The sequence below is a fragment of the Lepidochelys kempii genome, chromosome 27 (genome assembly GCF_965140285.1).
Source record: "Lepidochelys kempii isolate rLepKem1 chromosome 27, rLepKem1.hap1, whole genome shotgun sequence".
In the NCBI taxonomy this organism is placed as follows: domain Eukaryota; kingdom Metazoa; phylum Chordata; order Testudines; family Cheloniidae; genus Lepidochelys; species Lepidochelys kempii.
This window is the reverse complement of record NC_136406.1, coordinates 16,746,464-16,769,017: the sequence shown is the minus strand read 5'-3', so window position 1 is coordinate 16,769,017 and position 22,554 is coordinate 16,746,464. Positions and strand designations below refer to the sequence as shown.

General features: G+C 50.3%; 1 protein-coding gene across 2 annotated transcripts; it reads right to left on the bottom strand.

Annotated features, from left to right (window-relative positions):
- Positions 1 to 309: 309 nt before the first annotated feature.
- ODAD4 (outer dynein arm docking complex subunit 4) lies at positions 310 to 21,247 on the bottom strand. Of its 2 annotated transcripts, none has more exons than XM_073326040.2 (12): positions 21,110 to 21,247; positions 18,757 to 18,888; positions 17,728 to 17,881; positions 15,938 to 15,999; positions 14,560 to 14,719; positions 13,218 to 13,442; positions 12,048 to 12,255; positions 10,345 to 10,431; positions 9,716 to 9,912; positions 6,687 to 6,787; positions 5,515 to 5,593; positions 310 to 1,428 (listed from the first exon to the last, which is right to left on the bottom strand). In XM_073326040.2, exons 1-12 carry the CDS (start codon positions 21,212 to 21,214, stop codon positions 1,235 to 1,237), a joined length of 1,704 nt encoding a protein of 567 aa, XP_073182141.1. In that variant the 5' UTR covers positions 21,215 to 21,247; the 3' UTR covers positions 310 to 1,234. The 2 variants fall into 2 exon arrangements, with proteins under 2 accessions (XP_073182141.1, XP_073182142.1); XM_073326041.2 differs by lacking the exon at positions 21,110 to 21,247 and adding an exon at positions 18,284 to 18,384 and having other exon boundaries at positions 18,757 to 18,843.
- Positions 21,248 to 22,554: the final 1,307 nt, after the last annotated feature.

Sequence of the window (22,554 nt, the reverse complement as noted above, 5' to 3'; positions counted from 1 at the left end):
GGCGCTGTTTCAGGCTCCCGGCAAAGTCAGGCAGCCAGCCGTTACAGGGGGCACCCTGAACAGCGAACACCTTATAAACATGAGCCTATGGCGAACAATGGAGAGGTCTGCCTGCAGCGCCAGGCTCGTCCGATGGCACACCGCCAGACTGCCCTGAAAGGCGCAGACCCATGCCTGGCTCTGCCATCGCAATGCTCCCAGCTCCCCCAGAGGAGGCACAGCCGGGGCAGCTCCCTCCCGCCCTGCAGAGAAGGCACTAGTTGTTAGTCACTGTAGTTCACGCCCTCAAGGAGGCAAGCTGTGGCCATCACGGTTGGCATCATTTATTTACGAGTCACATACACTAAAAGTAACATTCCCTTGGCGGCATGAAGGTTTCACCGGGACTCAAAGCCACAGTTGACTTAGGCCACGCTCCACCCAGCACTTGCTCACAGCCTGTGGGAATCAGGCAGCGCGGGATGCGGCCTGGAGGATCCGCGCCAGTGAGTCAGTGGCACGTGAGGTAAAACGCTGTGTCCTACAGTCATGTTACCCAACTTTGCCATGAGTGCAACTGTCCCGGTGGGTCAAATATACTTGCAAGAGCCCAATGCTGCCATGCTAGTGCATGCGGCACGCCCCCGGGAGTGGATGGGACTTTTGCCCTTGCATAGCAGGTGCACTATTGGGCCCTCAGTAACATCTGACTCTCTGTCAGAGTCCTGGGCCAGCTCTACCCCACCAACTTTTGGCGGCTTAGCTCCCTCAGCCCGCGGTGTAATGAAATGGGTTCCCTGATCGCCACGGCTGTACCAGCAAGACCCCGTTATACCAGCAAGCAGGCGCTTTTGCTGGTATAGCTTAGTTTGCTCAGAGGGGCTGGAATAAGCTACATTGGCAAAATTGCTGAGTTTTTTACCAGAGAAAGCTGTGGGCACAGCAGAAAAGCTTCTAAGCACAGACCTGGCTCTGAACTCTAGGCAGAAAGGCTGGGAGGGGGAGGGAAGTAACAGAACTCCTCCCACAGTAACAGCCCAAACAGCCTTGAATGGAGGGCTTGGGAACATGGGGAAAAAAGTATTTAAAAGGGAGGGCAAAGAGCAAGAGCAGCCCCAATTCTGACGGAGCTGACTCCATGTCCAGAGAAAATAGGGGCCATTTCACACTAACTAAAATGCACTAGTTTGCAAACCCAGCAACCCCTCATGAACTTTAACCCTAACGAGTGGTTTCCTGGGGAAATGCTGCCTCTTTATTCAGGCAAATCCTGATGAGGCTCTGCATAATCTTCCCCTTTCTCTCCCTCTGTCTCCTCTTTTTCTTCTCCTCCTCCTCTTCCATTTCTCTCATTCTCTTCCTTTTCTATCTCCTTTTGTTTGTTTTCTTCTCTTTCTTTTTGGTCCTCTGCCTCCTCTCCTTCCTGGTATTCATCATCGTAATCGTAATCTGGAAAAGAAATCAGTGGAGGTTTCTTTAACAGAACAGCAGAGTTCCTCCCACCAAGCACTGAGCAGAGAATGGAGCTGCACCTTCCAGGTGTGGAGGGCACTTAATGAGGAGAGGAGCACCAGGGCTGCTGAGCTCTTCCACCCCATTGATACAGTCTTTCCTCCCCCCTCCCTTTTTTTTGGTCTCAACAGGTTAAATTCATCCCTGGAGTAAGGGCTTAAGTTGTAGGTCAGAGCTGGCAAGTTGCATCTGTTTGGAATTCATGTTTGCACAAAAAGAGGTGAACTCTGTTTAGTCACCCAGGGCCAGTGGGGGAGAATGTTGCTGGGAAAAGGGGTGTGGTTGGGTTCAAGGGGCATTGGTCTTTGCCAGTTCAGGGGTGGTACATTCAACCCAGAAGTGTGTAACAGGAGGATGTATATCAAACTAGTCATCAGTTACACACATACCGAGATTTACCCCGGCCCAAGATCTGCATGCCTAACTCTGAACAGTGCATGCCCTGCAGGGTTTATGGGGGAAAGCTGGCTGTCAGACCAAACAGCACTCTAAGAATGAAGCTAAGATTTAAATATTAAATTGGCACTCTTCTCATAATACTTAAATAAGTGGCATATACTGAAACATTTATTCTTATGGATTCAGATCCATATAGCTGTATAATAGTCACACATACAATATCCAGTGTATATATATATATAAAAACTTTGTATCCCTTTTATATTTTTATTTTATTAAATAACAACCTCAGACTCTGGGGCTATGTATCGGTGCAGGGGACTGCCCTCCCAGATCCAACTGCGGGAGCAGGGCCTCCTGTTGTATATTAATGGAGGATCTATTACACCTGAATTAACCACCCAGTTTGTGTATTGCAGATATATTTCAGTGTATAAATATGGGAGCCAAACTTTCAGGGTATTATATGTAACAGACACAGTCTAAAATGGTTTCAGTTTTATAACATTTCAAATATGTTCACTTGAGGATCCATTTGAGTAAACTCTCTGCCATGGTGTTACATAGCTGCTTCTCCCACAAGGGGTCCGTGTGATCCTGTACTCTGTGAGACCTTGGATGGCCCTCCCCACTGCCAGCCTTAGACCAGTTTCATATCACTGCATGGCGATACTCCTGGTTGCACCAATGAGTGGATCATGCCCTCTGCTTTCTTCCATGCTCCCCCCCTGCCCTGCCATAGCTGGAGCACTCACCAAGGACCCCACTGCAGACTTGCCTTACAAAATGACCTATTTATTATCTTTTTAAGACTGGATGCTTGACACAGTTGCCAACTTTCACGGGGTAAATAAGCACCCTGACTTTCACACTAAGCCAAAAATCAGGCTAATCCCATTTCAAAATAAGGCCAAAATAAGCCAATCCCTAAGAACCCCAACACTCTATGTGACTAGATCCCCTCGGCGTGCAGTCTGGGACTGGGGTGAGCCCGCTGTGCACTCCTGACTCTCTTCCCCCCTTGCCCCTGCTTGCCAGGAGCCAATCAAAAAAAAGAAGCAACAAGCTACAAGCCAAAAAACTAGCCAACAAGCAACTCACAAGCCAATTAAGCCAAAAACGAGCCCCATTTCTGTGTTTTTCCCCCAGGTTTGGCATGTCTGGTGCTCGAGTGGACTGCTTGCCTTCTGCAGGCAGTTACAGGGAAACTCAGGAAATGCTGCCACCTACAGCTCAAAGTTGATACGGCACTTAAATACCTAGCCATGGAACTCTCTGCGTCCTCTGCTGAATTCTTCCCCATTACATCAACTTGTACAGCCTCAGTCAGTGGCTGCAGCATCACACAGGTAACCGTAAGCATCCCACAGCTCAGGGCTATTTTTAAACTCTGTTCTGCCCCCATTGTGCTGGTGCAACCCCCCCAGTGTCGACAGCAGTTACGTGTGTATGGAGGAAAGAAGATGCAATGGCTGCAGTAATCAAGTTGGGATTGAAAATTGTGGGTCACTGCACAAACACCGCACTGCAGGCTGCTGCCGCCCTGGCACTGACTCTTGTCCCCCTGCGGCGGCTCCCGAGCGAATGGAGTTATTCAGGTGGTGATGGGAAATTGGATACAGTTTATTTCAGGTGGATTCCAAAAGCCAGCTGAGCTTTTCCCTCTTTCTCTTTCCTGCATGTCTCATATCCACGCAGCATTAGGTACAATCACATTTTGTAGCTGTCTATTTAGGTTCTTGCCAGGCCCATCACTGTGGTGTTGGGGCACTGGAGAAATTAACTTCTTTATAGGAGTCACTTTGTGTTTTGGAAAATGTCTTGTTTATAAATAGCACTAACGTGTGTTAAAGAATCGGGGCCAGATCCTCAGTTGGTGTAAATGAGCATTGCTCCACAGAAGTTGGAGAGATGCTGATTTACACCAGCTGGGGATCGGAACCTCAGTGATAAAAAGCAAAGCCACCGTTCATAGCCAATTTATGGTTTCATATGTCTATACACAAATGCAAGGACTATGGGGAAGAAACAGAAAACAGGGAGCATGAGCCATAAGCTAAAATATGACTCAACTGGCATCACAGAGATGTGGAGGGATGAATCTCGAGACTGGAATATTTGGATAGAGGGGTACAGTTTGTTCAAGAAGGGCAAGCCAGGGAACAAGGAAGGAGGTGTTGCATTGTACATCAAGAACATATACATCTGTTCTGAGGTTCAGAAGGAGGGGAGAGGCAGACCAACTGAAAGTCTCTGGATGAAGATAAAAGTGGGGAAAACCAGTGGTGACACCACCATAGGGGGCTGCTATATAGAGCGCCGAATCTGGAGGAAGTGGGGGATGAGGCATTTCCAGAACAAACAACAGAAATATCCAGAACTCAAGAGCTGCTAGTAATGGCAGACTTTAACTACTCAGATTTCTGTTGGAAAAGAAATTCGGCAAAACACAAAATGTACAGTAAGCCCCTGGAATGTCTTGGGGACAATTTCTTGTTTCAGAAGGTGGAGGCAGTAACCTGGGACATGGCCCTTTTAGACATGATTTTAACAGGGAGGAATTGGCTGCAAATCAGAAGGTGGAAGGCCATTTGGGTGAAGCGATCATGAAATGATAGAGCTAAGGAAAGGAAGGAGAGACAGCAGCAGAACAAGGACAAGGGACTTCAAGAAGGCAGACTTGAACACAATCAGAGAACTGGAAGGTAAGATCCATGGGAAGAAAATCTAAGAGGAAAAGGAGTTCAGGAGAGCTGAGAGTTTCCCAAGGAGACAATGTTAAAGGCACCACAGCAAACTATCCTGATAGGAATAATAGTAAGAGGCTAATATGGCTCCATCAGGAGCTCATTAATGACCTGAAAATCACAAAGGAATCCTACAGAAAGTGGAACCATGGACAAATAGGCAAGAGTAAGAACAAGCAGAACAGCACGAGCATGTAGACACAATATCAACAGTTTAAGGCACAAAATGAATTACACGCAGCAAGGGACATAAAAGGCAGTAAGAAGAGGTTCTATAAATACATTAGGAGCAAAAGAAAGACACAGAAAAGGGTAGGTCAACTATTTAGTGGGGAAGGAGAGCTAACAACGGATGACACCAAGAAGGCTAAGGTGTTCAATGCCTATTTTGATTCACTAACAAGGTAAATTGTGAGAAGATACCTAACACAATACATGTTATCAACAAGGGGGAAGGCACACAAGCCAAAATAGGGAAAGAACAAGTTAGACAATATAGAGATCGATTCAAGTCGCCAGGATCTGATGAAATTTACCCTAAGGTACTTAAGTAAATAGCTGAAGCAATTTTGGAACCATTAGCAATTATCTTTCAGAACTCCTGGAGGATGTGAGGACCTGGAGGACTGGAGCAGGGCAAACATAGAACCTATCTTTAAAAGGAGAAAAAAGAGGACCTGGGGAATTATAGACTAGCCAGCCTAACTTTGATACCTGGAAATATATTGGAACAAATTATTCATCAATCAGTTTGTGAGCACTTAGAGGATTATAGAGTTAGCTACTCCTCCAAGTGTCCTGTGATGATGTAGAAGAGAAGGGGATATGCAAAACTTTCTACATTGTTTTATACACCGATTCCCAGGTGAATTAGTACCTCTTAAAGATTCGATTCTCTCTGTCCTTTGTTCTGCTTTCAACTCTTCAATGAAGTCTTTGTTCGCATCATCTAAGGCCTGAAGTTGACAAGAATAATTAGTGACAAATCTAGACATGCAGTCACATGACAGGCCTATTCAAAAGTTTGTCCCATTATCATAGAATATCAGGGTTGGAAGGGACCTCAGGAGGTCATCTAGTCCAACCCCCTGCTCAAAGCAGGACCAATCCCCTCTGCTGTCCCCTCTCCCATCATTCCTTGCTCTTTTGGTGCCTTTAAAGCTACCTGCAGTGAAGAGCCTCTTTGCTCCATTCCTCCCCCCATTGTGATTGCACTACTCTCGCTAATATACTCCTTAGCACACTTCAGCAGGGATCATCCCTTCCTCCTTACACCCCCGTCCCACAAAGCTAGCACTGTTTTTCCCATTTTTAACTAAACAATAGAGGTGGTTCCCCTGTGCTCGGAAACACACTTAACGGATCCCCAAACAGGCACACATTCATGCTGAAGAAGCACTGTTCTGTGTTTTGAAATACTGGGTGAGATCAGCCCTTTTTGTGATCTACTCCAATGAGATTATGAATCACCTGGAGGACTACCTATGCATGCAGACCATTGCTAGGGCAGCAAGCATATGTGCTGATAACATGCAAATCATGCCCCCCCAATTCATAGCCAATACCCATATTGTTCCTGTCATGGAGGTCATGCAGAGTAGCCTCTCTATGATATTTCAGAGAGGCCAGAACAGGGGGGCCATATTCAACCTCACATTCCAGCTGCTGGCCATGAGCTTGCTGGCATGCACCTGGATGCAATGAAAGACAGAATTTGACTCCTGGCTACACTGAAGTCAATAGAAGTTCTGCCACTGACTCCAATAGGTCCAAGATTTTACCCCGTATATTTCCAGCATTAGCTCACATTGGGACCGAGTTTTCTAACTCAAGAGGTTTCATATGTTTTTTATTTTGGGGAGCAGCTTGACAAAGGCTGCCTTGTTCCTCGTGTGAGACATTTCATTCCCTAATCCCCCAGCTGCCAGCTGGCATTCTCTTCTTGCCCTGGGTCCCTGGCCCCACGGACCAGAAGTTGAGAACAATAGTGATCGGTAACTTCTGAACATTGCCCCAAAACTCCTCTCTTGATTACAGTAAATCACTTACGATGATGATGGCCTGCTGAGCTGCATCGTTATGAATGAGTTTTGCCTTCTCAAGAGCTTTTTCAAAGTTCATAACTGCAGATTGGAAGTCTTGAAGTTTCACTGTAACAGACAAACAAGAAAAGGAGGACTTGTGGCACCTTAGAGACTAACCAATTTATTTGAGCATGAGCTTTCGTGAGCTACAGCTCACTTCATCAGATGTTTACCGTGGAAACTGCAGCAGACTTTATATACACACAGAAATCATGAAACAATACCTCCTCCCACCCCACTGTCCTGCTGGTAATAGCTTATCTAAAGTGATCAACAGGTGGGCCATTTCCAGCACAAATCCAGGTTTTCTCACCCTCCACCCCCCCACACAAATTCACTCTCCTGCTGGTGCTAGCCCATCCAAAGTGACAACTCTTTACATAATCAAGTCGGGCTATTTCCTGCATAGATCAAGGTTTTCTCACATCCCCCCCACCCCCATACACACACAAACTCACTCTCCTGCTGGTAATAGCTCATCTAAACTGACCATTCTCCAGGTTTAAATCCAAGTTAAACCAGAACATCTGGGGGGGGGGGGGGGGGTAGGAAAAAACAAGAGGAAACAGGCTACCTTGCATAATGACTTAGCCACTCCCAGTCTCTATTTAAGCCTAAATTAATAGTATCCAATTTGCAAATGAATTCCAATTCAGCAGTTTCTCGCTGGAGTCTGGATTTGAAGTTTTTTTGTTTTAAGATAGCGACCTTCATGTCTGTGATTGCGTGACCAGAGAGATTGAAGTGTTCTCCGACTGGTTTATGAATGTTATAATTCTTGACATCTGATTTGTGTCCATTTATTCTTTTACGTAGAGACTGTCCAGTTTGACCAATGTACATGGCAGAGGGGCATTGCTGGCACATGATGGCATAGATCACATTGGTGGATGTGCAGGTGAACGAGCCTCTGATAGTGTGGCTGATGTTATTAGGCCCTGTGATGGTGTCCCCTGAATAGATATGTGGGCACAATTGGCAACGGGCTTTGTTGCAAGGATAAGTTCCTGGGTTAGTGGTTCTGTTGTGTGGTATGTGGTTGTTGGTGAGTATTTGCTTCAGGTTGCGGGGCTGTCTGTAGGCAAGGACTGGCCTGTCTCCCAAGACTTGTGAGAGTGTTGGGTCATCCTTTAGGATAGGTTGTAGATCCTTAATAATGCGTTGGAGGGGTTTTAGTTGGGGGCTGAAGGTGACGGCTAGTGGCGTTCTGTTATTTTCTTTGTTAGGCCTGTCCTGTAGTAGGTAACTTCTGGGAACTCTTCTGGCTCTATCAATCTGTTTCTTTACTTCTGTAGGTGGGTATTGTAGTTGTAAGAAAGCTTGACAGAGATCTTGTAGGTGTTTGTCTCTGTCTGAGGGGTTGGAGCAAATGCGGTTGTATCGCAGAGCTTGGCTGTAGACGATGGATCGTGTGGTGTGGTCAGGGTGAAAGCTGGAGGCATGCAGGTAGGAATAGAACCGCATTTGCTCCAACCCCTCAGACAGAGACAAACACCTACAAGATCTCTGTCAAGCTTTCTTACAACTACAATACCCACCTACAGAAGTAAAGAAACAGATTGATAGAGCCAGAAGAGTTCCCAGAAGTTACCTACTACAGGACAGGCCTAACAAAGAAAATAACAGAACGCCACTAGCCGTCACCTTCAGCCCCCAACTAAAACCCCTCCAACGCATTATTAAGGATCTACAACCTATCCTAAAGGATGACCCAACACTCTCACAAGTCTTGGGAGACAGGCCAGTCCTTGCCTACAGACAGCCCCGCAACCTGAAGCAAATACTCACCAACAACCACATACCACACAACAGAACCACTAACCCAGGAACTTATCCTTGCAACAAAGCCCGTTGCCAATTGTGCCCACATATCTATTCAGGGGACACCATCACAGGGCCTAATAACATCAGCCACACTATCAGAGGCTCGTTCACCTGCACATCCACCAATGTGATCTATGCCATCATGTGCCAGCAATGCCCCTCTGCCATGTACATTGGTCAAACTGGACAGTCTCTACGTAAAAGAATAAATGGACACAAATCAGATGTCAAGAATTATAACATTCATAAACCAGTCGGAGAACACTTCAATCTCTCTGGTCACGCAATCACAGACATGAAGGTCGCTATCTTAAAACAAAAAAACTTCAAATCCAGACTCCAGCGAGAAACTGCTGAATTGGAATTCATTTGCAAATTGGATACTATTAATTTAGGCTTAAATAGAGACTGGGAGTGGCTAAGTCATTATGCAAGGTAGCCTGTTTCCTCTTGTTTTTTCCTACCCCCCCCCCCCCAGATGTTCTGGTTTAACTTGGATTTAAACCTGGAGAATGGTCAGTTTAGATGAGCTATTACCAGCAGGAGAGTGAGTTTGTGTGTGTATGGGGGTGGGGGGGATGTGAGAAAACCTTGATCTATGCAGGAAATAGCCCGACTTGATTATGTAAAGAGTTGTCACTTTGGATGGGCTAGCACCAGCAGGAGAGTGAATTTGTGTGGGGGGGTGGAGGGTGAGAAAACCTGGATTTGTGCTGGAAATGGCCCACCTGTTGATCACTTTAGATAAGCTATTACCAGCAGGACAGTGGGGTGGGAGGAGGTATTGTTTCATGATTTCTGTGTGTATATAAAGTCTGCTGCAGTTTCCACGGTAAACATCTGATGAAGTGAGCTGTAGCTCACGAAAGCTCATGCTCAAATAAATTGGTTAGTCTCTAAGGTGCCACAAGTCCTCCTTTTCTTTTTGCGAATACAGACTAACACGGCTGTTCCTCTGAAACCAGACAAACAAGAATCCATTTTAATGCAGGACTAAGAACAAGAGGAAACTATTATGTTAGCCCAATGAGCCTTGAAAAGTCTTGAAAAGACTTTTGCTCAAATGAGACTTTGTGGGGTTGTTTGTAAGGCACAGACAGGTTTAATGAAGCTGTGGAGTAGACTCAATGTCTGCCATCTTTAAAGCAAATTTTTCAACAATGTCTTTACCTTGTGCTTGTGCAACCAGCACACTAGCGTTGAGTTGCCACTCAACATCACCCTCCTCCTCCGCTGAATGGAGAGATTTTTCTCCATAATCCTGGGCCTCTGTTGCTTCATCGAGCTCTAGGTAACATCGGCCAATTTCATGGAATAACCACGTCTTCTCCAGGCTGGTTTTTGCCAGTGGGATCTTCTCCTCCCATCTTTACACAGGAAAAGAAAGTTACTTCTACTGCCCTAGGTTCAGTGTAATGTTGGCTCTTGGCTTTTTAAACCCTTAAAAGGGTTGCAGATGTTTCCATTACCCAAAGTCTTATTATGCTGAGGCCTCTTAGATGTTTGGAAAGAGAGCAAGTCAGAAAGTCTGGAAGACTCTGGGGGTTGGGTTACAAAGTCATTTACTCTCAGGGCTGCCGGTTTGAATCAAGGCAAGATCAATCCTTGCAACTGGAAATTGTTACTATCTGATGGCTGTCCAGTGGCCTGTCCAGTGCAGCTCCTCGTGGCGAGTGTTCACATCACAGCTGGCATTAGCAGTACCCTTTGTTGACAGCATAATTAAATACATGGACCAAGCAACACCCGTTTAATTGTAAATCTACTTTCTTACCTGTTATGTTATGAATGTTACGTACGTGTCAATAGCTTGCTGGAATTTGCCAATTCTGGCATAAACCCTGCCAATGTTGTCAAGAGCTCTGGAGACGGCATCTGGCAGATCACTGCATTGAAGCGAAAGAACAAGGTCTTCAAAGAGTCTTGCCCCTGAATAATCCTGCATTTTCTTAGGCTCCCTCTATATTCTCTTTGAGATTCACCGGTTCAGTGAGCTCACATAACAATGTCAGACAGCACTAAAGGAACACTGTCAGTTTGAAATACTTTTTACCAACTACTGTTCTAAGTACCACCTAAGATTACTGTAGCTGGAAGAGATAAGTGGGGGGAATGGGTCTGCTTTATCCATTTTTGTTTGTTTGCATTGGTTTTTTGTGCATTTGATAAGACACTTTTTGTGTGCAGTCACTTCCACAGTTCCCTCTGTGTAGTCAGTCAGTTGTGTGGATTTTCACATAGCAACATGGGCGAGAAAAGCATTTTGTATTTGGAAAGTGTACCATTTGTAGGGGTGAGTAACGGGCACACGTAGTACTTAAAAGTACTTTTAACTCATTTTTCTGTTCAATTAAGTAGATTTCAAGTTGATAGAGTGTGACATAGGGCCCATTTAAAATTGCAATGGGATATTGTGCTGAGATAGATGCCATGTCTGTGCTGGAAGTTAAAGAAACAAAGCAGCTTTTTTAAATCATTGAAAAGGAGAATCCCAGGGTCCTAGTCTGCATTCGCTCGCTCTCAGTAACCAGGCTCTGCTGTCCAGTGCTCTGTGTGAGCTATTGGTCAAAGCTAATGGCTACTCACTTTATAAGAATGCACCCTGTAGCGCACCAAGTGTTCTTTACAAATGTTAATGACCAAACCCTCACGCCCCTCCTCTGATATGAACCAGTTTTACTATCCCTAGCTGACTCGGGCTCAGGCTGTGGGACTGTCTCCTTGCTGTGTAGACTTCCCAGCTGGGGCCAGCTGCAGGTGTCTAGTTGCTGCGTAGACATACCCTACATGCATTGCCCCAGGTCACACAGTGAGTGAACAGCAGAACCCAGATCCTCTCACTCCTGTCCTGCACTTTAACCACTAGAGGACGCTTCCTCCCTGCCTAATCACTGCACTGGCAGCAAAAACCCAAACGGGTCCAACAGGGACCTCCTTGCTTTGTGAAGTGCTCTGCAAAACTCCATTCGGAGAGGACGATATAAAGCCCATTCTGCTCCATTCTCTTCCGCCTGAGAGATCCTGCAGAACGTTTTCTGCAGGAGCGGATGGCTGTACCTCCTGGGTACTGACGTAACGACTCAAATGAAAATGATTTCCCCAGCCAGAAAACCTATCAAGAAATCTGATTATAACGTTTTCTTAGGCAGAAGCATTGCTGGGGGCAGGGTGGAGGGCTGGGAATCAAGAGCTCCGGGTGCAAGCCCTGGCTCTGACATGGATTTGGTCTGTGTCCTTGGGCAGGACACACGCATTGTTCTCCCTCAGCCTCCCTGTTTGTACTATGGTGATGATGATACGTCAGTGGATACCGTGAGGGCACGTAATGACTGGGTCTAGTGCCATCAGGTCTCCAGAAGAGCAAGGCTATAGAAATTCAAAGCATTATTTGAGAATTGCCCTTCAGTTAGGCAATGTGCCCTTCCCATCTGAACTCCTACCACCACACGTTGCCTCCTTTCCCCGCCCATCCCAAGTTAACATTGGGCTTTGGAGCACTCACTTTTCCCTTGCGATCTCCAGATCCATCTTGTGACTCTGCAGTGCTGCCCCCATTTGCTCCATCTCTATCTGAGCATTCCCAATGCAGCTGTAGAGGTTTCCAATCAATTCGTTCTTGTTGGGAATTTCATCGTCAGACCAACCTTCGATTGTTTTTAGCACATGCTCAGCTTTCTTACAGCTTCCTTCAGGGCAACTACTGGTCAACACTAGAAGCATAGAGAGAGGAACGCTCAGCACCAAGTGGGGCACAGGGACAGCTGGGGAGACACAGGGCCTGATTCTCCACTGTGTCTTTGGGGACTCATTTATACCTGTGCAAAATACTGCCACCAATGTAAGTCTGCTTTGGTACCATTTTGCACTCACTTTGCACAGGTGCAAATGAAAACCCCTAGTGCAGGACAATGGAGAATGAGACCCACAGTCTGAAGATGGGTTGGGAGAATCTAGTCGTGCAGCAGGGAAGCTGAATGTGTCATCTGAGAGTAAGTGCTAGACGCAACACCACTATGGCATCTCTTACAGGTCAGTCCATCACGCGGCTCTGTTACCTGTCCCAGCTTTGTGCAATGCTGTGGCAATTAAACCACCATACTATGCTATGGAGCTCTGTCATCTGCCACATTTGGGGGCAATTCTGTGGCAAGGAAAAGGAACTGAGCCTCAGTGATGACGACAGAGGTCTTATGGGTTACAAAGTGAACAAGACAAACACTGAATAGAAATGGCTTGGAGCCCTCTCTCCTCCCTTCCAGACCCTTCCCTGCAAATTCTTCATCCTTCTAGCCCTTTCTGTCCTTGTTACTTTTCAAAGAAGGTAGAGAAGAACCAATGCCCTGGCCTCGCCAGTGTCCCAGGCTGGGTGGGTCATTTGCTAAGCACACTGCATTTGCCTACAGGGTTCTAGTGTCCAAAGCACTGCTCTGTACAGTGCTCTGGGATACCCTGAGTATAGGAGGAGCTGGAAAATACCCCAGTGTGTTAAATTCTATACTAAAGTATTGCTTGGGAAAGGCAGGGAAAAGCATGACACATTTTTAAACCTGCTATCATTAGGAAATAACAGCCCTCTAAATGCAGGGCTCCTGCTGATCTGGTCTGTAGCTGCCCACTGTGAATAATATACACCAGTCACAATGCTCTTGTTGCTTCCATGTGGGACACCTACACATATCAATTTCTTCCATGCTCTTCAGGATGTATCTGGCAACTTCCGATGGCTTTCGCTTTCTCTCTGGGAGCCATCTCTGCTGCATGAGCTTGCGGTCTCTCACGCGGGCGTAGATGGGCTTCTGCTGCTGCCAGAATTCAGTGCGGGTGTCCAGGTAGTTAATGCCACCCAGGATCAGGTCCTCCACTGTCATCCCATACTTTGTGCTGCTTTTGATCAAGTCTGGAAATCAGTGAAAGGCAGAACCAGGAGACAGTATTAAAGGATCTGAGGAGTGAAGCCATGATGTGGGGGGAGGGGGGGGGCATTTTTAGTGCTAGCCCCAGATTGAGCGCCCTGGAGACTAAGTCCTTTAATAATCCCCGGAACAGACACAGCATGGGTGGTGGCAGGGCAAGCTTCCCCCACCACCTCACCACCCACTGCTGTCATGCCTAAACCTGGCATGTAAGCATGACCCGTAAGAGTCAGTGTCCACGGCCCCTTCAATCCTTGTCTTCAATGGTGAAACAACCCAGGAGAGGCTCAGTGAGCACTAGTGGTGGTGAAGTTTGGTGATCTGGACACCTGTCCCACTCGGCCATAGCTCAAGATGAGAAACTATCTGATCCACTTATAGCGTAGATGGCACCTTAACGGAATGTAGGCATACTGGATTGCATGGATTGTCCCCATGGAATACTGTGAGAACTTTTAAAGTCTCAGAAGATAAGATGGACCCATGCAAGTTATGAAGACTGGTAACATAACAGCAGGTAACAGGGGACTAAAGCCTCTCTCCTATGTTCCTGGGGAAATATTTCTCAAGAAAACTAATTAAACAGGGATGCATTTTCTGCCCAACTCAGAAATCTGATCCTTTTCCGAATCCCGCATCTTAATCCTTAGCAGCAAAACCATGACATTGACCAGTCCAAAGCAAAACTGGTGCCTTCAACTTAATTCAACACGAGTTTATCTAATCAACTATGACATTTGTACTTAAAATAATATAATTTCTGCTTTTTATTTTGATTGGCATTGAGGGCTTTGGGCCGGTGTTAGTGGATAACTGAACTGCTTGCTACAGAATGCTGCTATTTAACTAATAAGGAAGTATAAAGGATAAAATGTATTTAGACATTGTTACAAACACTGGTCCTGGAAACTTGAGTAACTTGTATAAATCTGGATCACGTAATTTGTAGGTTTGGGACCACTGCAAACCCTAGCATGTGCTACTCAAGGGGTGATCCTTCCCCTGGTGGTCATATGAATAACAGAATGAAAGGAAAACGTGGATTTGACTGAATCAAGAGGAATAACGTGTTATATTTAGTTAAATACAATAGAGAAAGACCTTCATCCTTGAGTAGTTTCTCCAGGTAGGCCTTGTCAACATAAAGCTCTCCAAGAAGTTGCCGTTCAGTCTTTTCATTCCTGATGGGCTCCACTTTACTCTGCTGCTTTTGATCCTTTTTGGGGGCTTTGACCTGAAGTTTCTGCTTCACTTTTTTGCTCTGCCGCAGAACAAAACAGAAGGACGCAGAGGAGAGGGATACTGACACAAGCAGAAAGGGCTAGCTTTCGGATCCACTTCCCAAACTTTTTATTCATGAAGGAAAGAATGACACAGGCACAAGACCAGCCTGTTGATCTAGTGGGGATCCAAGTTTAGATCCCAAGCACCCCCACGCACTCGCTCCCTAGGACAGCAGCTTTATAAAAGCAGGAGTTCTGCCCCTTCTGAGAGATAGTGTCTTACACTGCTCTTGAGTGACTCCAGCTGACCAGTGCTAGACTCAGTGCATGCAGGCTCCTGGGGGTGGGGCATCCAGCCCTCCACAGTACGAGAAAGGGTGTTGGGGGGAAGATCCCCGCAGGCCTTCCCATCCCAAATCCTAATCCAGGTTCAAAACACACCCATAATAAATACATCCTGGGGTGGCTCTACAGGTTAAAGTTACTGTACTTCTCCTAAGCACATTCAGCCACATATTTCCAAGTGGCCACTGATGATGGCGGCCTCTATTTCTGGATGCCCAACTTTAGACACGTTGGTCCTGATTTCCACAGCTGCTAAGCAGCCACAGCTCCAACTGGAGTCAAAGGACTCGGCAGGACCTTGCGAAAGTCAGGCCCTTGAACCCTGACTTTCTGCGGAGTTGAGCACTCACTGCTCCCGCTGATGTCAAACTATTCAACGCTCCCGAGGAGCCACGTGCCTCAAGCTGGGCACCCAAAAATTGAGCCACCCGAAATCCGTGGCCACTTTTGAAAAGTTTAACCTTAAAGCAAGTCAAACCAAAGTAGGTGCTACAGATTGAGCATGGCCCCCGATGTCCCTACTGAAATTGATGGAAAGTACTCATGTGAGTAAGGCCAGCAGAATTTGGGCCCATAGCTAGACACAAACACAGATGCTCTTAATGTCCTCTTTCCTGTGTGATAGTCTGTTTGAAAGCAGTGGGAGTTTTGCTGGTGGAAAGGCACCAGATCAAGTGTTCAGTTTCTCCTTGGCTGGTGCTCTCTTCCGATAGAGCTACACCAAATGTCAAGAAGGCAGAACTGTCTGCCACGCATGGCACACTGGGCTGACCCCAGAACTTTAGTTCTACTGATATGGCTGCAGAAAGTCTCAGCCATTTTTTCCCCTGGTTGTGCCAATTCACCAGAAAGCATTTAGCATTGTGGTATCTCTAGTGAGCTTCCCAAGAGAAATGTCGTTCACACCATACCTCTGCCTGCCTGCTTAAAAAGCAGAGGTCCCCTTTGTTCTCCAATTTAACTGAGGAAGGACCTGCAAACGGAAAAAATATGCTTGTGAGCATTCAAGAACTGCAACGCACAGGCCCTAGAGTTTAACACAGATGTAAATGTGCTAGGCCAGTAATGCCCTGTTAGAAACAAAGCTGGGAACTTATCGCGGCATTTGAAATACGTGGCAAGTTCTGTATCCCTCTCTTCCGTCTAAGAGCAGGAATTGCAGCTCAGAGAAACAGCTCAGCTGCATGTCTTATTAATAAGAATTATTATTGTGGCCCCTATGGTAGCACCAAGGGGTCACAACCACAGATCAGGGCCCCTTTCCACCAGGCACTGTACAAATACAACAAAAAGACAGTCCCTGCCCTAAAGATCTTACAATCTACCTATAAAACAAGAGACAACCAGCCAGTTAAGCAGGCAGATGGGGCAGTACCAGAGTGGGATACCAGGACCTCCACCAGCCCAGAGAGTTATTTCTAAATCATATTTGTCAATATTTAGACCAAATGCCCCGCTCTCAACTCTGACAGTCTAACTGCATGCCGGCAACACACAGCTTTGGCCAAGCCAGAAGGGGGAAAGGAGAATCAGACACTGTTCTAATGAATCTCCTCAGGTGAGAGAGTCTGGACAAGACTATCTAGACCAGCCTGGGAGGAGTTTCTCAGACTATCTAGCTAGCTGTTCATGGTCTCCATTGCCGTAGTATCCAGAAGCCTCCCAGTTACATGAAAATACAGCTAAAATAACAGTTGTCTCTTGCTTCTTTCCCAGTCTTGAGAAGAAACAGCTTGATTGTTGATTAGCATGTCTGTTTGCTTTTGTGGGTGGGTAGGTGTACTGTCAGTCCAAGTCTCTGTGTTCTGTGCATGTCGGGGAGGCGGGTGCCATCATTCTATGTCTATGTGTGTCCTGTGTGGGTAGGTGTTGTCTGAAAGTTGCTGTGGTGTGTGTGTGTCCATAAGTGGGGGTGTGATGTATGTCTGTGAATAGGCATGCTGTCTGTCTATGAGTGGGTGTACTGCATATCCTTGTGAAGACATTATTAAGGGAATGCTAAGTGGAAGAAATGAGTTTTATATCTAGCTCTGAACACTAGAAGGCCTTAGATCACTTTTGCCTCTGGCTGGATTGAGTTCTAGTCTAGGTCTAGCTCCTATGAAAGTGTTGCCTCTCCCTACTGGTTGACAGTTTCACTTGTCCCAAGCAGATCAGCTGTCATGGGAGGTCAGGGTCACAGCAGGAGATGTGGTTTCAGGAAGCTGAGATTAATTTCACTGAAAGGCTCTGAACATCAGGACAGAGACCTTGAAATGGATTCTGTAGTCAGTGGGGAGCCAGTGTAGCGAGAAGAGCAGCAGGGTGCTAAGCAGATGGGCTACTGCGTTTTGAACGAGCTGGAACATTTTCAGAGTTTGGGGCTTTGTTCGTACATGTAAGTTGCAATAATCAAGCATAGGGTAATGACTGCACGGATCAGGGGGTCCAGGTCGACACCTGAATCTCTATTACTGGGAGGTAATTAGATACTGTAACAAAATGTACATTTGGCTAGTAACACAGGTTGGACCCTATTGGGAATTCCCTGACCTCAGCTGAAAATGGCAATTATGCATGTGATTCAGGAGGCCGACAGATCTTCCTGTGCAATGTCCTCTCATCTCTGAGCACGTGAGGAACTAATATAATATAGGACCACAGCTACTGAATTGCCTGCTTTGGGATACGCTTGCATTGTCAATAAACTGTAACATCTTACTTCCGACAGAGTTGTCAATCGCTTCCTGAGCTTTCTGAATTCCTAGCCTGAATTCCTGTAGCTCTGGACGTAGTTTGTGGCCTCGGTGATAATACACTAGTGCAAATTCAAAGTCGCCCATGGTGTACAGGGTCTCAGCCTTTTGGTAAAGCCCCTGTAATGAAGGAAACAAACAGTCTGAATGTAATACATAGAACAGCTCCCAAAGCAGTGAGGAGAGTGCTACGGGCCATCTCATCTCTGCCAAGCATAAAGCCTGATCCTGCAACCATGACTCCGGTGAGTTTCCTTCACTTCCTTGGGGTCACTATAAGGGGAGGGGTGCCAGATCAGGTCCCTGTTGCTGTCAGACTGTAAATATTTACAGCTGTTTATGTGATGCTGGAATAAAGTGTGAGTGTGTCCAGCAAACCTCAACTGCAACTAGAGTTTCCCTGTAGAATGTGGGATTTTCAACGGGATAGAAGAACAGCTCTCCAGACAACCCACTGCCCTGACAGAACAGACAGGGCTTGCACTGAGCACAAGCAACACAAGGGCAGATTCAGCAACTCACCGGCAGCTCTGATCTCATATTCTGGAGCAGGAACAAAGAGTGGGGAAGAGGAGACTTTAACAACCCCCTGCTCCCCCCTGGCTTCTTGGGGTATGTCTGCACTGCAAAAACAACAAACAAACAAACAAAGGCCACAGCAGCAAGTCTCAGAGCCTGAGTCTACAGACTTGGGCTCGTGTATGGTGCTAAAAAGAGCAATACAGACAATGTTCCCGCGCAAGCTCTGAAACCCAGTCAAAGGGGGTGGTCACAGGGCCCGAGCTCCAACCTGAGCAGGAATGTCTACACTGCTATTTTTAGCACAGTAGTTCAAGACCTTTGACCACAAGTCCATAGACACAGGCTCTGAGACACCCGGCTGCTGCTTTTTTTTTTTTTTTTTTTTTTTGCAGTGTAGATGTACCCTTGGTGCCCCACTCACTGAAGGCCAGTCCTAGGTCCACACCAGTCCCTTGTCCCCTAATGCTATTTACCTTGGAGAATGTTTGGTCATTTTGAAGAGAGGCTTCTGCGTCTCTCAGGGAATTTTCTGTGTCCCCGAGTTTCAGGTAACACACTGAACGGGCAACCAGGCCGTGCTTATCCCCTGCTTTCACCTGCAGAGCCTGGGATGCAAACAGAGAGAAGCATTCAGTCACAGAGGTGCTGGGCTTGTCAGCACAGGAAGCACGCACCGGCACCTGTATTTGATAGAACCTGCTGCACATCTGTGACGCCCTCCCAGCCAGGATCTCCATGTGATTCCCAAGCATTCATGAACAAAGACTCACAACCCCCGCAAGGGGTAAACTGTATCACCCCTTGGGTGGTAACTGAGGCACGTGACTTGAGAGAATCAGTAGAAGAGGCAGAAATAAAACCCATGACTCCTAGCACCCAGGCCCCTGCTCCAACCTCTGGTCCCCACTCCTTAGAGAACTGGAGAAATAACTTTGCCCTCATTAAATCGCTCTGCCCTGGCCATTCAAATCATGGAGGGAAGTAAGTTGTGGTTTGAGGTTCTGGTCCCGGCTCAGGGCTGATGAGGAACATTGACACGTGTCACTGACCGATGCAGACATTGGGATGACACCACGGCCCTCCCCTTGTGATGTCACTACTTCTCCGCATTCTCTTGTGCTCTGTCCCCAGATCCACGCATGATAGCCCTTTGCTCCCTTGCTACGTCTCCTCCCCACATGTGCTATCTCATCTCACTGCATCCCCTCATCTCCCCAGGCCGTGTCCTCACATCCCCTCGCTCCTGGGCATCACACCCCCCGCCACGTGCGTGTGCCACGTCCCCTCGCTCCTGGGCACCACACCCCCCGCCACGTGCGTGTGCCACATCCCCTCGCTCCTGGGCACCACACCCCCCGCCACGCGCGTGTGCCACGTCCCCTCGCTCCAGGGCACCACACCCCCCGCCACGTGCGTGTGCCACGTCCCCTCGCTCCTGGGCACCACACCCCCCGCCACGCGCGTGTGCCACGTCCCCTCGCTCCTGGGCACCACACCCCCCACCACGCGCGTGTGCCACGTCCCCTCGCTCCTGGGCACCACACCCCCCGCCACGCGCGTGTGCCACGTCCCCTCGCTCCTGGGCACCACACCCCTGCCACACGCGTGTGCCACGTCCCCCCACGTCCCCTCGCTCCTGGGCACCACACCCCCCGCCACGCGCGTGTGCCACGTCCCCTCGCTCCTGGGCACCACACCCCCCGCCACGCGCGTGTGCCACGTCCCCTCGCTCCTGGGCACCACACCCCCCGCCACGCGCGTGTGCCACGTCCCCTCGCTCCTGGGCACCACACCCCCCGCCACGCGCGTGTGCCACGTCCCCCCACGTCCCCTCGCTCCTGGGCATCACACCCCCCGCCACGCGCGTGTGCCACGTCCCCTCGCTCCTGGGCACCACACCCCTGCCACACGCGTGTGCCACGTCCCCCCACGTCCCCTCGCTCCTGAGCATCACACCCCCCGCCACGCGCGTGTGCCACGTCCCCTCGCTCCTGGGCACCACACCCCCCGCCACGCGCGTGTGCCACGTCCCCTCGCTCCTGGGCACCACACCCCCCGCCACGCGCGTGTGCCACGTCCCCTCGCTCCTGGGCACCACACCCCTGCCACACGCGTGTGCCACGTCCCCCCACGTCCCCTCGCTCCTGGGCACCACACCCCCCGCCACGCGCGTGTGCCACGTCCCCTCGCTCCTGGGCACCACACCCCCCGCCACGCGCGTGTGCCACGTCCCCTCGCTCCTGGGCACCACACCCCCCGCCACGCGCGTGTGCCACGTCCCCTCGCTCCTGGGCACCACACCCCCCGCCACGCGCGTGTGCCACGTCCCCCCACGTCCCCTCGCTCCTGGGCATCACACCCCCCGCCACGCGCGTGTGCCACGTCCCCTCGCTCCTGGGCACCACACCCCTGCCACACGCGTGTGCCACGTCCCCCCACGTCCCCTCGCTCCTGAGCATCACACCCCCCGCCACGCGCGTGTGCCACGTCCCCTCGCTCCTGGGCACCACACCCCCCGCCACGCGCGTGTGCCACGTCCCCTCGCTCCTGGGCACCACACCCCCCGCCACGCGCGTGTGCCACGTCCCCTCGCTCCTGGGCACCACACCCCTGCCACACGCGTGTGCCACGTCCCCCCACGTCCCCTCGCTCCTGGGCACCACACCCCCCGCCACGCGCGTGCCACAGTCCCACATCCCGTCCCCCAGCCCCGCGCCTGGCCCTGTATCAGCACCCCACTGTCGACCCCCGACCCCCAGCTACCCGCGGGGGGGGGTGTCAATGCTCATGAATATTCATGAGCGATGTGCATAATCAGCCGCTCACGTTGGTGAAGCTGGCCAGCGCCTTGCCGTGCTCCCCGCGCCGGCTGAGCAGCGCCCCCTCGGCCATGAGGCTGGAGAAGGTCCCGCTCAGCCCCGCGCCCTCCATCGGCCCGCGCCGCCCGCCGCCGCCCGGCAACCGCTGCCTGGCAACCGCCGCCGGACTTCCGGGGGGCGGGGCCTGCCGCGCCCCCGCGGGGCCCCGCCCCCGCGGAGAGAGGAGGGGGCTCCTCGCGCCCCGCCCCGCGCTCTGCTGCCCCCCCTCCCCCGCTCCCCCTTCCCTGGGCCTCGGCCTTGCCGGTCCCCCCTTCCCTGCTGGGCCCCTGGACCCCCCTTCCCTGCCCCCCAGCTCCCCCTTCCCTGCTGGGCCCCCCGGGCCTCCCGGGACCCTCCCTTCCCTGCCGGCCCCTCCGGGCCCCCGCTTCCCTGCCCCCCAGCCTTCCTGGACCCCGCTTCCCTGCCCCCCAGCCTTCCTGGACCCCGCTTCCCTGCCCCCCAGCTCCCTCTTCCCTGCCAGCCCCCCCGGACCCCTCCTTCCCTGCCGGCCTCCCCGGGCTCCTGCTTGCCAGCCCCCCATCTCCCCCTTCCCTGCCAGCCCTCCGGCCCCCAGTTCCCTGCCCCCCATTCCCTGCTGCCCCTGCCAGGCCCCCGGTCTCTGCTTCCCTGCCCCCCATCTCCCCATTCCCTGCCAGCCCCCCGGGTTCCCCCTTCCCTGCCAGCCCTCTGGCCCCCACTTCTCTGCCCCCCATTCCCTGCTGCCCCTGCCAGCCCCCTGGTCTCCGCTCCCCCTTCCCTGCCAACCCCCCGGTCCCCACTTCCCTGCCCCCCATCCCCTGCTGCCCCTGCCAGCCCCCCGGTCTCTGCTTCCCTGCCCCCCAGCTCCCCCTTCCCTGCCAGCCCCCGCTTCCCTGCCAGCCCCCCAGCCCCCTCTTCCCTGCCCCCCATCTCCCCCTTCCCTGCCAGCCCCCCGGTCCCCACTTCCCTGCCCCCCATCCCCTGCTGCCCCTGCCAGCCCCCGCTTCCCTGCCCCCCAGCTCCCCATTCCCTGGGCCTTGTATCTGCCAGCACCCCAGTTCCCACTTCTCTGCCCCCCATCTCCCCAGTCTCTGGTGCCTTGTCCCCGCTAGCCCTCTGGTCCCCACTTCCCTGCCCCCCATTGCCCCACAAGCTTCCCATTCCCTGGTGCCTTAAACCTGCCAGCCTCTTACTGCCAGCCCTCTAGATCCCCCGCTTCCCTGCCCCTCCCCATTCCCCCAGTGCCTTATTCATGGCCAGCCCCACAGCTCTCCACCCATTCCCCAATCTGCCCTCATGTGTCCCCCCACAAACACTTCCCTCCCTGTACCCTATTGCTTCATAGGTATCCCATTCCTCCTTGTGCCTTATCTTCTACCAACCCTCTCCGCCAGCCCCCATCACCCCATCTTCTGCCCCCCACACACTCCCTAC